General features: G+C 34.6%; 1 protein-coding gene across 1 annotated transcript in view; it reads left to right on the forward strand.

Annotated features, from left to right (window-relative positions):
• LOC140433488 (uncharacterized) overlaps positions 1-13,938 on the forward strand; it is a 54,968-nt gene that overhangs the window by 24,279 nt on the left and 16,751 nt on the right. The window contains exons 4-6 of the mRNA XM_072521479.1: positions 5,013-5,191; positions 5,408-6,021; positions 10,311-10,446. Coding sequence (XP_072377580.1) covers positions 5,013-5,191; positions 5,408-6,021; positions 10,311-10,446 — 929 coding nt within the window. The remainder of the gene's footprint in view (positions 1-5,012; positions 5,192-5,407; positions 6,022-10,310; positions 10,447-13,938) is intronic.

The raw sequence follows: 13,938 nt of genomic DNA on the forward strand, positions 1-13,938 counted from the left end.
CAATCATGACCTTGCTCGCTGCGGCTCGAAACAGCTCCGTTGAGGTTTTCTTAAACCATGTTCTTAAATTCCGCAGCCATGATATTCTCCTTCTACCGGGTCCTCGCTTACCTTTGACTTTACCTTGCAATATAGACTGCAGCAGGGAGTAACGGTGCTGATTTCTCATAACGTGTCCCAGATATTGCAATTTTATGCGTTTGATCGTAAACACAATCTCTGGTTCCTTCTTCATTTTTTCTAGAACTTCGTTGTTCGTGATCCTTGCTGTCCATGATATTCTCAGCATTCTTCTATAAAGCCACATCTCAAATGCTTCAAGTTTTTTAATAGTGGTGTCTGTAAGCGTCCATGCCTCCGCCCCGTACAACAACACAGAGAAAACATAACATCTCAAATGTCTCATTTTTGTATCCAGGGATATGTTGTGACTTTTGAAGATGGCGCTCATTTTGTTAAAGACCGTTCTTGCCTTTCCTATGCGGCACTTTATTTCCTGTACATTGCTCCACTGTTCGTTTATAATAGTTCCCAGGTAGCAATACTGTTTTACTCGCTCTATCTGCGTCCCATTAATGTATAGATGAGCCCCATTTATATTCTCCTTGCTGACAATCATTTGTTTGGTTTTGTGGGTATTAATGTTTAGTCCGTACTGTTGACTGTACTCGTTTATTCTGTCCATTAGCCTCTGAAGTCCCTCTAAACTATCTGCTATCACCATGGTGTCGTCGGCATATCTAACATTGTTTACTCTTTCACCATTTAGAAGGATGCCTTCGTCTATTCCGTAAAGAGCCTCGTTAAAAATTTTTTCTGAGTACATATTAAATATCAACGGCGATAGAATACATCCCTGTCTAACTCCGCGTAGTATTTTTATGTGATGTTTCTTCTCCGTTAATTTTCATGTATGCGGTCTGATTCCAGTATAGTTCTGAAATTATTCTGAGGTCTTTGTCATCCAGGTCTGCTTCTTTTAAAATGTTTATCATCTTTTGATGTTGAACTCTGTCAAATGCCTTTTCATAGTCGATCAAGCACGCGTATACGTCGCAGTTAACGTCCCTGCATCTTTGAATCAGTACCTGTACTCCGAAAAGTGCCTCTCTGGTACCCACTGCGTTAATGAAGCCGAACTGTCTGTCTGATATTTGTTCCTCGCACTTATAAATTCTTCCATGGATGACTCTAAGAAACAGTTTCAACATGTGGCTCATTAGGCTGATTGTTCGATATTCTTCGCACTTTTTAGCCCCCTGTTTTTTAGGTATCGCTATGAATTCTGATTCTAGCCATTTATCAGGGATGATTCCTGTATTGTATATTTTATTGAAGACAGCCGTGATCCAATTTATTCCTTCATCCTCCAAGAGTTTTAAAAATTCAGCTTCGATATTATCAGGCCCTACAGCTTTTCTGCTTTTCATCCGTTTTATTGCTTCTTCTACCTCGGATTTAAGTATGTCCGGGCCCGTCATCCTCTCTGAAAATGGATGCCTATAATCCGTTCTTTGATCTTGAAAAAGTGTCTCCAAATATATTCTCCATTTGTCCTTCATCTCTTGGGTGTCAATGATTAATTTTCCATTGGTGTCTATGAGTTTCATTTGTGTTCTCTTTTTAAAAGTACCCGTTATTTCTTTTACCTTTTTGTGTACATTAAAATTGTCATGCTTGGCTTGTAGTCTTTCTATTTCTTTACATTTCTCTACAGCTTCTTTTTCTTTAGCTTCTCTTATTTTTCTTCTGATGTAAGCCTGCATTTTTTTGTATTCATCTTTATTTCCTTTAATTAACCTTCTGCGTTCCATTAAGTGAAGGATTTCTGGAGTCATCCAAGATTTCTTCTTTGTTTCTTTGTTTGGTTTTAGCAGATCTTGTTTAGTTTTCTTAATTATTTCTTCGAATTGATTGATTTCTCGTTGGATGTTATTTTCTTCTTTTAGTTGCTTAACTTGATTGTTAATATATTCCCCCACTTGCTTTTTAACTTCCGGATGTTGCAGGGCTGTCATGTCGTAGTTAGGTCTAGACTTTTTCTTTATTGTCTTCAGTCTCACATCCATGACTCCCACTAAAGGTATGTGGTCAGATTCAATGTCCGCTCCTGGATATTCTCCAACCCTTAATAAACTTTAACGGGTTTGTAACATTAATGTATGTCTGCAAAACTTTAGGGGTATTAGACAAGTTTCACAGTCTATCTAAAAGTAGTTTTCTTATATTCTTCAAGAGAAATATTTGAACAAACTTCTTTCCTTATTGCTACCAGTTGATCTTCTAGTTCACAAACTTGAAGCTTTGAGCGATAGTTCTCATTTCTCAGATGTTTGATATCATTTCAAAGACGTAGTTTGTTGGAAACCGGTGAGACAGTATTGATGGAGTTTGCGTAATCTGTATTGATGATCAGGAATTGATAATCATGATCATATAAACAATGGAAGTATAGACATCCAACATCCAAAACAAATAAATTGTTCTTTGAAAGTCAGTCATATTACTTTTTTGCCATAATACTGTATTTTAACGGGTAATACCTTTATTTAACTAAAAATGAGTATTCACTGTAATTCTTAAACTTGAAATTGTTTTAAATGTATATTTTAATTTCTAAGATCTGAATACTAATTGTCATTTTTCTCACCTTCCTGGATACTTAGGAAAAGTAAAAAAACTTTCATTTCATTTCGAACATCTATTTTTTACAATTTTTAACGCACATATGTATCCACAACTTATTATTTTCCACGTGTATTCATTTTACTTCTAAACCGTCAAAAAACCGTGCAATATACACAAAATACTCACGAGTATCTTATTCTTTGTATTTGTTTGTTAGTTATGTGAAAATTAAAAATAAACCATTTATGCATGAGATTTGTTTTTTATTTCGAGTAATTTCCCACTCAATTAATAAATTCCATTATCAGTTGTTTATTGATTTTATAGCTAAGAATTACTTATATTTGTATTTCCAATTTAAAAGCATGTCAGGGCAATTATATTTAACAGAAGAGCATCGTCCTATGCTGTGTAACCGCAAATTTGCATCTTAGGTGATGTTCACTTTACAGTATCAAAAATATTTGGACCATTTTCACTACGGAAGTAATCCTAATCCATCATAATATGTATGTATCTATTTCTAGTATTGTATGTAACTTTCAGAAAATGTTCTTTTTTCTATCCTATATTTTAATTCAGTACATTCCAAATATAATATGTTAATCCAGGAATAGAAAAATTAACCCGGTTAAATGTATTTACGGCAACCATAGACATAATATGTAATATTTTATGTCGTACTTTTAGTTGAAGAATATATTAAATTATTTCAAATTTACTAAATTATTTACCTTTTAAAATTTAAAAAATTAATTAAAATCCTTTGTAAAAGGTATATATTTAAAAACCCAAACGGACTGTGTTAGACAAAACGTTTTCGGAATACATCATTCCATCATCGGTGTCCTAGAAAATATGTAACCACTTAATTAAAAAGAACATGAAGTTTAAATTTTGACCAAGGTTAAAGAAAAGTGTGGTTAATACGAGTATCTCGTAGACACACCGTCTCAGGACTTGCAACTTCAACGTGGAGTCATATGTCGCCATGTTACCTAATCCAACGGTAACTTTAACATCCTAAGTATTTATAAGATATAATGTCGAACAAATGTAACTAATTATTTGTTAACGGGTTTTTACCCATATATTTAGTGGCTACATTCATGTACTCCTAGTAAGTATTAGCCACACTTTTCTTTAACCTTGGTCAAAATTTAAACTTCATGTTCTTTTTAATTAAGTGGTTACATATTTTCTAGGACCGATGATGGAATGATGTATTCCGAAAACGTTTTGTCTAACACAGCCCGTTTGGGTTTTTAAATATATACCTTTTACAAAGGATTTTAATTAATTTTTTAATATATGGTATACAGCCAAATACAGGAACGTAGATTCCTTGTGGATTTTAAAATTTAAATTACGGTTCTGTCGTAACTTGTCACAAATTTCTCAATCCGGACCTGGGTTTTCCGTTTTAAACATGGCGATCGCGTGCTGACACACTTCAAAGGCGGCATCTGAGAGTGGGCATTCTGATTGTTATTTATTCTGTGGCACAGCGAACCTTTTAACTCAAAGCTACACAATAATTTTATGTAACATCGATCCAATATATTAATCGTAAAACAATTAAGGACAAGATTTAAATTTCTACAAAGAAGTGCAAATTAATTATAATTTAAATACATTGTTCATGTGATGGTAAATGGCGTTAATTACATATTTTTAAGTTTCACAACTTATACACGGTTCACAATTTGTTGATAGCTCACTACAAGTTTAACCCTAATTAGAAAACTGAAATACAGAGAGGATAGGTAATACGATATAATAGTAAAAACCAACCTAAAACTGACGGTTTAAGACGTTTTCGACTAACCCACCTTATATCTGAAGGAATACAATACCTTATAATCCTATTACGGGGGTATTTTGAATGGTTGATGAACGACCAGTGTCGTAGAGTATATGATTGAAACATTTATTTGAACTAAATAAATATATTTTTTAAATTGTACTTATGTAAATTGTATTTTTTAATAAAACTTATTTATTTTATTCAAAAATAAAAAGTTTCTTGCCATTTGCAAAAGATACATTTATTTAATTAAGGAAAAAGGCGGCAAATGTCGCCTGGCAAAATTTCGGAATTTTTATTAATATAATATAATAACCAACATTAGTCGTGAAAGTTTTAATTGTTTTTTTGCTAAATATATTAGTATTAAAATATTATCAATATTATATATAACAGTATTAAAACATTATATTATTATTTAATGAATAACCACCTTAGGAACGCCTATGATTTACGACCGTTTTATGAGTTTGAGGCATATTTCGTGCTCTCAACAATTTGTGAACGAAGAATAGTGTACTAGTTTTTTTTCTGGATGTATTTCCAATAATTTTCTGTGAGTGTATGTATATTTTAGGTTTCTCTATCGAAAAATCAAAATTAAAAATTAAAGAAAACGAAGAAAGGGAATATCTTCTTCGACAAAAACTCAGTCTATTAGAAAAGGATGTACAGGATGCTGGAAATATTTATAATTTTCCCATGAATCCAAATGTAATCGTCAATTATGAATCAGTAAACTCAAAAGACATTACGGTAATTTTTTTCATTTTATTACACTTCTTTTATAAAGTAGATCTTTCATTTCCAGAATGATTTTCAGTCTACTGAGAAAACTAGTAATTTTGATAATTCGTTTAACGTAGAAAACCAGCTTTTACTATAAGCATTGAATATGCATTGAACACAATATTGTATTCAATAATTTAATTGATAAATAGATTATTTATAATAAATTATGTACTTTTCCAGGAAATCCTACAAACATGTGAAAATAAATTGGAAGAAAAGGTTCAAAAGTTACCGGCACCAATAAAACAATCTTCAGAAGAAACGGTAAATAGATGGATGATGACTGCACAGAAGACCGCAAAAAAAACTAATATGTTCGAAAAGTATTTATGTTTTACAGAAAAACAAACGTCTAAAAAAATGAAAAGATATGCGAGAAGTAAAGAAAACCTTCCTCCGAATAAAATTAACATGTGCTTGTTTCCAGATAACGATAACATGCAAATAATAAACAAAAGGAATGTGTCTGCTAGACGGGAATCTCTTGAAATGTGCATGGAAGAAAACGATGATGAAAATTTTTTAATCAAACTTGATGTACCCAAATATACACGCTATTCAATTAATCAAACATACAGAGATGAAACAATATTGAATCACACAAAATGTGGTTTGAAGCAACAACCAAATATCAGTGTAGAAGCAGTGTCTGATGAAAGTGTTAGTAAGGACATTAAAGATTTAATCAGCACGTGCAATCGTCAAAGTATATGGAATATATTTCGCGTACTTGATGACAGTCTTCATTTTAATATATCGAAAAAAATCAATTTTAGAAATGCTCAGTTTGCCAAGTAAGTAAATAACAAATATACTCGTTCTTTTTTGTATCTTTATTTTCGAAATATTCGGTATAACGCCCTATTTTTTGAGTATGAACACTATATTCAATTATTCATTAGGATACTATTCAACCACATCTTCCACAACAGGTAATTCTGTTATGTTCACTGTTGTAACTTGATCTTACTTGTATTATTGTTAGTGATTGTCTTTTAGGTCTTGCTATTAGAAGATACGAAATAGAGTTTTGGGTGTACTTATATTTGTATGCAATCATACTTCGCATAACGATATCAATTTAAAGATGGTAGAACTATTATCGTGTAAATTTTTATCGCTTAGTCGTCACCGTTTGATCAGTCCGGTTTCTCTTCTTTCTAATAGCTGATTTTTAAGGATGGGTTTTAGGGTTGTTAGCTCTTAAGTCCGTTTTACAGCTTGCAATTATACCATCGATTTAGATTCTAACTCGATGAATTATACCTACAAGACGCAACAAGGTTTCCTAAAGGCATGCGCAGGATGTCGTCAGCTGATTATTTCCTGCAACTTCTTGCAATTGCACAATAATCGGTTTGGTGCCATTTTCTCTGCAAGTTTTCATGCAAGTCTAGGGAAATTTGTACGAAGTTCGATTTTTCCAGAATGTCAAATGTCATAATCACTGATTGACACGGATTTATAATACTTAATATAATAGTCTTGGCATTTTGAAATTTACTAAATAGTGTTAAATAAACAGCAATAAGTAATTAAAAAAAAAAAACAAAAGTTTATAAGTTACGTTAAGCGTAAAAACTTCCAACATTAATTGCACTGGAAGCCGAGTTGCAAGCTGTAAAATCGCACATAAAGGCCTTGCAATAGACTTGCATGAAAGTTAGTCATGCAAGAAATTGCAACAAGTTTTCTTGCGAGATATAAAGCGATCTTTAGTCCAATCCCCAACTTGGAGGAAAGGAATTTGATGTCGAGGTTTATTGCCTTAGCCGATTAGTTCCAGTTTTAAGGCACCGGAAACTTGCCTTGTACACTCTTTCGTTAACTACATGAAGCACACCTATTGCATACATTGCCTAGAGGTCACGACGTAGACGTGCAAGTAGGGTTTGTTTGTTTGCTTGTGAAAGCTTTGGCCATTTCTAAGAGTTTTGCTGTAACATGGTTATACACTCTTCTGAAGCTGTTTTCTTACGTCATCTTAATGCAATTTACCATTTTTGTTGGGATTAAGCCACAATTTTACTTTAAAATTAAGTTTATTTGACGTTTCGATTTCCACTTCGGAAATCGTTCTCAAACATTTATATGTAAAATTTATCATTCTATAATTAATATTTTTATCTAACTATACAGTAATTGAAATCAGAAATCGCAGATCTGAGCAATTTATAAGTAATAGACATGAGACACAACCTCTAGTACTGCTCTTATAGCAATTGATTACCTAAGCTCTGGCGTCACAATGGGCGGGGATTTTAACAACCTTTCCAAAAGTTTCTAATTTGTATGTATTTGTCCCATAAGAAGTTGGAAATGCATTTTTTTAATTGTTTGAAGAATAAATAAGAAGTTTTGGTTATGAACATTCATTCTGTGCGATTGGTATTATTTGTTGTTCGTGAATTTTCCTGTTTTTATTTTTTTTATTGCGGTTTCTATTTCCGATTTTTAAATATGTGGTTTCTTTTCGTCATTTATTTCTTCTGGATTCACGTCTTCATGGTCACTATGAAACAACATTTCACAATATTGTTTCCATGTCGCTGCTATGCCCTCTGGATTGGTGATGATCGTTCCCAAGTTATCTTTAATTATCTGCGTTTGTGGTTTGAACTCTTTAGTTAAGTATTTTACTTTGGCAAACAGTTCTCTAGATTCTTGACGGTCGGCGTGTTCTTGTAGTTGTTTGCATATTTATTTAATATGATTATTTTTGTCTCTTCTACTTAATGATTTTATGCGTCTGTTTACATTTGCTATCTTGTTTTCAGTTTCTGTTGGATTTGAAGCATTGTTTCTAATTTTTCTTCGTTCTTCTACTAGGTTCAGTGTCTCATCAGCTATCCAGTATTTTTCTTTCCTTGGGGTTTCTTTGGGCTTTGTAATAGTTATTGCATCTATAATCCACGTCTTTGTATGTTCCCATGTTTGATTGGTATCGCCAGTTATGTTTGGTGTGTTACTATGTCTTAGTGTTTTTTGTATTTTCCAGGCTCTTTAGGTATATATTTAATTGTTTTATTTGTTTCGGTTTTTTTACGAAATTTGATACGGAATTCGGATTATAACAGTTTATAGTCTGTTCCGCAATCAGCCGCTGGTTTTGTCTTTACGTTAACTACTGAACTTTTCTATCGTTTGCTGACAAAAATATAATCTATTTGGTTTTTATATCTTCCCGCCGGTGAAGTCCAAGTTGATAGTCTTCGCGGATGATGCTTAAACATGGTGTTCATGACACTAAGTTCGGTGTCGATGACAAATTGTAATAGCCTTTCTCCTCTCTCATTTCGTTCACCTATTCCAAACCCACCAACTGTTACTTTCAGCAGATCTTCTATTGTTGTTTTGCCTATTTTTGCGTTCCAATCACCCAATATTATGACTGGTTCTTTTTTGGGTATATTAGCGATGTTACAGTTTAATAACTGGTACATCTCTTCTACTTCTTCATCTGTTCTACCGCATGTAGACGTCGCAAGTCAATATACACTTGTAGTACATGGATCTTTGTTGGCTGTCCATCGAGAGTAATTTTAATTAGGCGGTAATTTATTGGAAGGTATTCATATACACAGTTTGCCAGGTTCTTCTGTACCAGTATTGCTACGCCTTTTTGACCGGTTTTATTGGCTCCCGACGTGAATATTTTATAGTAGTTGGATTCCCAGTGACCCTGGCCTTCCCAGTGAGTTTCTGAAACTCCACATATGTCTACTTTTTCTCTCATAAGCTCTCGTTCTAAGCTAAGAAGTTTTCCTGGTTCTGACAAACCTCTAACGTTCCATGTGGCTATACGGTGTTTTGTACATAGTTTTATTTTTGGGTTTCGTCACCAATTTCACATGTGTAGCCTGGTTGCCCACATCCATCTGCCCGGTCGTCCATTTTACACCCGTCGACCCGGACTCGACGTGGAGCCGAGCAGGTTGCTTGCCGGATTGCATAGCACTCTGTTTCTTTCGTTTGCCATTTCATAACGTGCTCTGGAATATGTAATCAAGTGGTTTTCCGTTTGCCTGCTTGATCCTTATGCAGTTGACACATTTTTGGTTCATCCGCCTTCGGAGCCGATTTCTCAACTCCAGGGCAAAAGAGTGCCCTAAACACTTACTAACTCATCCGCCCGAAGCCGTTGGTCAGTAAGTGGGGGACTGCTTATACCGGCAATCACTCGGTGAAATTTTCGCCATATACGGCTACCCTCACTTAGTTTAGCCTGCAGACCAATGCAGTTGCCCGGGGTGTGGCACGTGGAGCCATACGTGAGAGTTAGGTGTCTTATGAGGACCAGTTATCAAGAACCATCTCCCGTCTATATAATAAGCTAGGCTCCCGTCGTTCCAATAAAAGGTACTACCTCTATAAAACAACCCTAACCCCATCTATTTTTATATCTTATACCTATATAATATATGTGCACCCTCAATACTTATACTAGGCGCCGCCACTGTACATACCATTAATAAATTTAAAGGAAATTTTAGGAAACACAGTGGTTAAGATTTGAATTCGGTTTCGCTAAGTAGAAATCGTTTGATTTCTCTTTTTGTTAAAACATTTTGTTTTTGTTGCTTGGTAAAAAATTCTTATAATAATTAAAATAATAAAGTCGCTCCAGGAACGCAACTCAAAAATATTGACAATATCATTTTAAAGTCATCTACTTTAAAATGTATAATATGTCTGAATTGTCAATATGAATGAGTCAGATAAAATTAAATTATTAGAATTTTGTGCTTTGAGAACGATTTTGAAAGTGGAAATCGAAACGTCACATAAACTTAAATAAATTTCAAAGTAAAATTGTGGCTTATTCCCAACAAAAATGGCTATACACATTCATTGTTACCTCCGAGACACAATACAAGCCATTTGATCTACAATATTGTATTACGAATCAAAAATAATTGTTTCGAGTTTATTTGTGACAGGATGATTATTTCTAAGTTTCATTATACCACCAACCTAAAACCAGGCTAGTTTTTCTGCAGTTTCTAGCCATATTCGTCTTTTAAACTTTTGTTTTAAATGAACGTATCTAAAAAAACATTTATAAATTAAATATATTTTTTAGCACCAAAAATCGCAGACAAGCTGATTTGACTACCCTTCAATCCCTACATGTTAGAACAGAGTTTAGGATAATTAAAAATAATATTTTAATAAAAACGTTAACCCGAAGATTTAATGACAGAATGGTCAAAATGAATGTAAGTAATTTTTTAATATAACAATATAATTTTGTGCCAAATTCTAACCTTGTTGCGCTAATTATGTGAGATAAGATTACCGGTATACACTCAATCTACTGCTGGAAATTTTTTCATTGTTTCTAGGTAATTTGGGTCTGCGGAACTCAACAGTGCCATCAGAATTGCTCCATCAGATTGTTTTAACAAAATACGACAACAGAACACATTATTAACATCTTCTTACGATGACTATCCGTTCCGGATGTTGGCGATCAACATGGCTATCCTAACTTTGCTTGCTGCTATTCTGAATAGTCCGGTTGTCGATGTATTAAACCACTTTCTCAGGTTTTGAAGCCAAGATATTCTTCTTCTCCCTGGTCCTCTCTTTCCAAATACCTTGCCCTGAAGAGTGAGTTGCAACAAGCCGTATCTCTGTTCATTCCTCATAATATGGCCAAGATATTCTAGTTTGCGCTCTTTGATGGTGTTAATAATCTCGCATTCCTTGCCCATTCTATGTAGAACCTAGACATTAGTCACACGATCCACCCATGAAATTCTTAAAATACGTCTGTAACACCACATCTCGAAGGCCTCGAGTTTTCTTAAAGAAGCTTCGGAAAGTGTCCAGGCCTCTACTCCGTATAATAACGTAGAAAATACATAGCATCTAATGAGAGAGATTTTGGTACCAAGTGGTAAATCGTGACTTCTGAAAAGAGACTTCATCATTATGAACGCCGATCTTGCTTTTCCTATGCGTTGTTTTATTTCACTGGAGTGATCCCATTGGCTGTTAATGTTGGTACCAAGGTATGTGTAGCTGTCCACTCTGTCAATTGGATGTTTCTTAACCAAAAGCTGTGTATTTAATATTTCGCGCTGTGTATTATTAACATATTGGGTGATTTAAAGCAGCGCTACCTACATCTGTAGTGCTGCTACCGATCAAAGAAACAAGACGAATAAAAAGAAAGATATTTATTGTACAATAATATAGTTTATGTTGATGCTAAAAGAAGGAGGAGACACGATAAAAAAATGGTAAAAATACTGTTCAACAAATATCTGTTTGAAGGTAAAATACCTAAACAATGGAGAAATGCCAACACAATCTTAATACATAAGAACGGAGACCGAAAAGACCTAAACGACTACCGTCCTATTTTCCTTTTGTCACAACTATATAAAACCTTCACAAGAATAATAAACAACCGACTAACCTATAAACTTGATAACTACCAACCAGTGGAACAGGCCGGATTCGGGAAAGGAGACAGCACAATCGACCATCTACATGCGCTTAAAATCTTAATTGAGAAAACCAATGAATACAACCTTCCGCTGTACTTAGCATTAGTAGATTATGAAAAGGCTTTCGACAGCATTGAACACTGGGCGGTGGAAGAAGCTCTGGTCAATAGTAGCATAGATTCAAGATACCGACAATTGATACATGATATTTACCAAAACGCAACCATGACCGTAATTCTGGACGACAAATTAATAACGGATAACAAGGAAAAGACAGTTAAGATTTTATTTCACGTATAGGGAGCTTGCGCATCCGTTTATACGTATTTCAGCCCAATAGGCATCATCAGAACGGCTTTCGCAAGCGCTCTGAACGTGAAATAAACCTTTTCTGTCTTAGAAAGCAACTATAACATGGCTTCGTATAGACGCAATGTAGCGACATCTGATAATAAAATCGTAGACTAATTTTCGAAACCAAATTCAAGAATTCCGCTTTAATCTGTGCCTTCTAAGAATTGCAAGGCAAAAAACAGACGTTGATAAAGGTGTTAAAAGAGACATGGGGAATCTAAAAATTGCATTCCACAACATATCTCCTCAACTAAGCAAAATTCTTAGCGAATTGGTTTCTAGTACTCGTACAGAGTATATCAATATATAATAATATATAATAACGGATAATATAAAAGTTAAACGAAGAGTCCGACAAGGCGATATAATTTCACCTAAACTGTTTACCTTGACCCTCGAAGATATAATAAAATCAACAGATTGGGAAAACAGAGGAATATGTATTAACGGAAAGTACCTAAATCACCTTAGATATGCGGATAATATACTCCTGATCTCCTCGGAACGACAAGAACTAGAATTAATGCTGAATGAACTTCATGAAAAATCACTGCAAAAAGGCCTAAAAATTAACTTCAACAAAACAAAAGTAATGACAAACACGGAAGACCAAGAGGCAATAAAAATACAAACAGAAAAAATAGAACAGGTAAATGAGTATATCTATCTAGGACAAGCAATCAGAGCTAACAGAGAAAATCAAACAGCCGAAATATCGAGACGAGTAAGAATGGGATGGGCAGCGTTCGGCAAACTTTCTTACGTTCTAAAAAATCAAACAATCCCTCTATACTTACGAAGCAAGGTATATAACTCCTGTATAATACCGGTGCTCACCTACGGAGCACAGACATGGACATTTACACAGGCCAATTTGGATAGGATAAGGAAGGCACAAAGAGCGATGGAGAGACAAATGTTGGGTATATCACTTAAAGATAGAAAACGTAACCAGTGGATCAGAACCAGAACAAAGACAGTAGACGCGATAGAACAAGCAGCAAAACTGAAATGGAAATGGGCTGGACACAATTAACGTCTCCAAGACGGACGATAGAACAATGCCATCGGAAAGTGGCGTCCATACAATGCAAAGAGATCAAGAGGCAGACCACAGATGAGGTGGAAAGATGACATCAGGAAACAAGGAGGTCCCACATGGCAGAGAACAGCTCAAGATAGGGAAAGATGGAGAGAACTGGGGGAGACTTACATCCAACAATGGAAGGATAGAGAATAGGTTCAAAACAAAAAAAAAATAGTTTATGTCGTTTAAAATTATCAAACATACTAGTATCTGCCAAAAACCTGACCCTTTTCATCTAATCTAACCAGAATTGCAGCACAAAGCTGATATTTAGCGTCACCTAAATACTTTTTTTACGCGATTTTCTTGCAAATTTAAAAGGTCTGTCCCTTTGAAGGCTCCAGCAGTAATCGGCCATCATGTGAGTATCCCATCTCCCCTGATGCATCTGTTCCATCATTTTGATATTTTGGTGGAATCGTTCCACCTGTCTCTCACTAATGTCACCAGATTTTCTGGGAAACGGTGAAAGTGGCTGTGGAGGTAATGAATTTTAATGCTCAATATGACAACCCTGTTTTTTAAAATTGTAGCAATGCTTCCACTATATCTCGGTAATTTTCCGATTTATTGCTTCCAAGAAAATGTTGCACAACTTTAACCAAAGAGTACAATGCATTACACTCAATTTCATTCATCGATTCTGTAAAATGCGAATATTTTATAAGTTCTCTTATCTGGGGCCCATCAAATATTCCAGCTGTCAATTTGTCTGTACTAAGTGTAAGAAATTTACTGAACAAGTATTTAAAACAAGGACCATTCTGGTCGAAGGTCTTTACAAATCGTTTCATGAGCCTAGTTTAATATGC

This window comes from Diabrotica undecimpunctata, chromosome 2 (genome assembly GCF_040954645.1).
Source record: "Diabrotica undecimpunctata isolate CICGRU chromosome 2, icDiaUnde3, whole genome shotgun sequence".
NCBI lineage: Eukaryota > Metazoa > Arthropoda > Insecta > Coleoptera > Chrysomelidae > Diabrotica > Diabrotica undecimpunctata.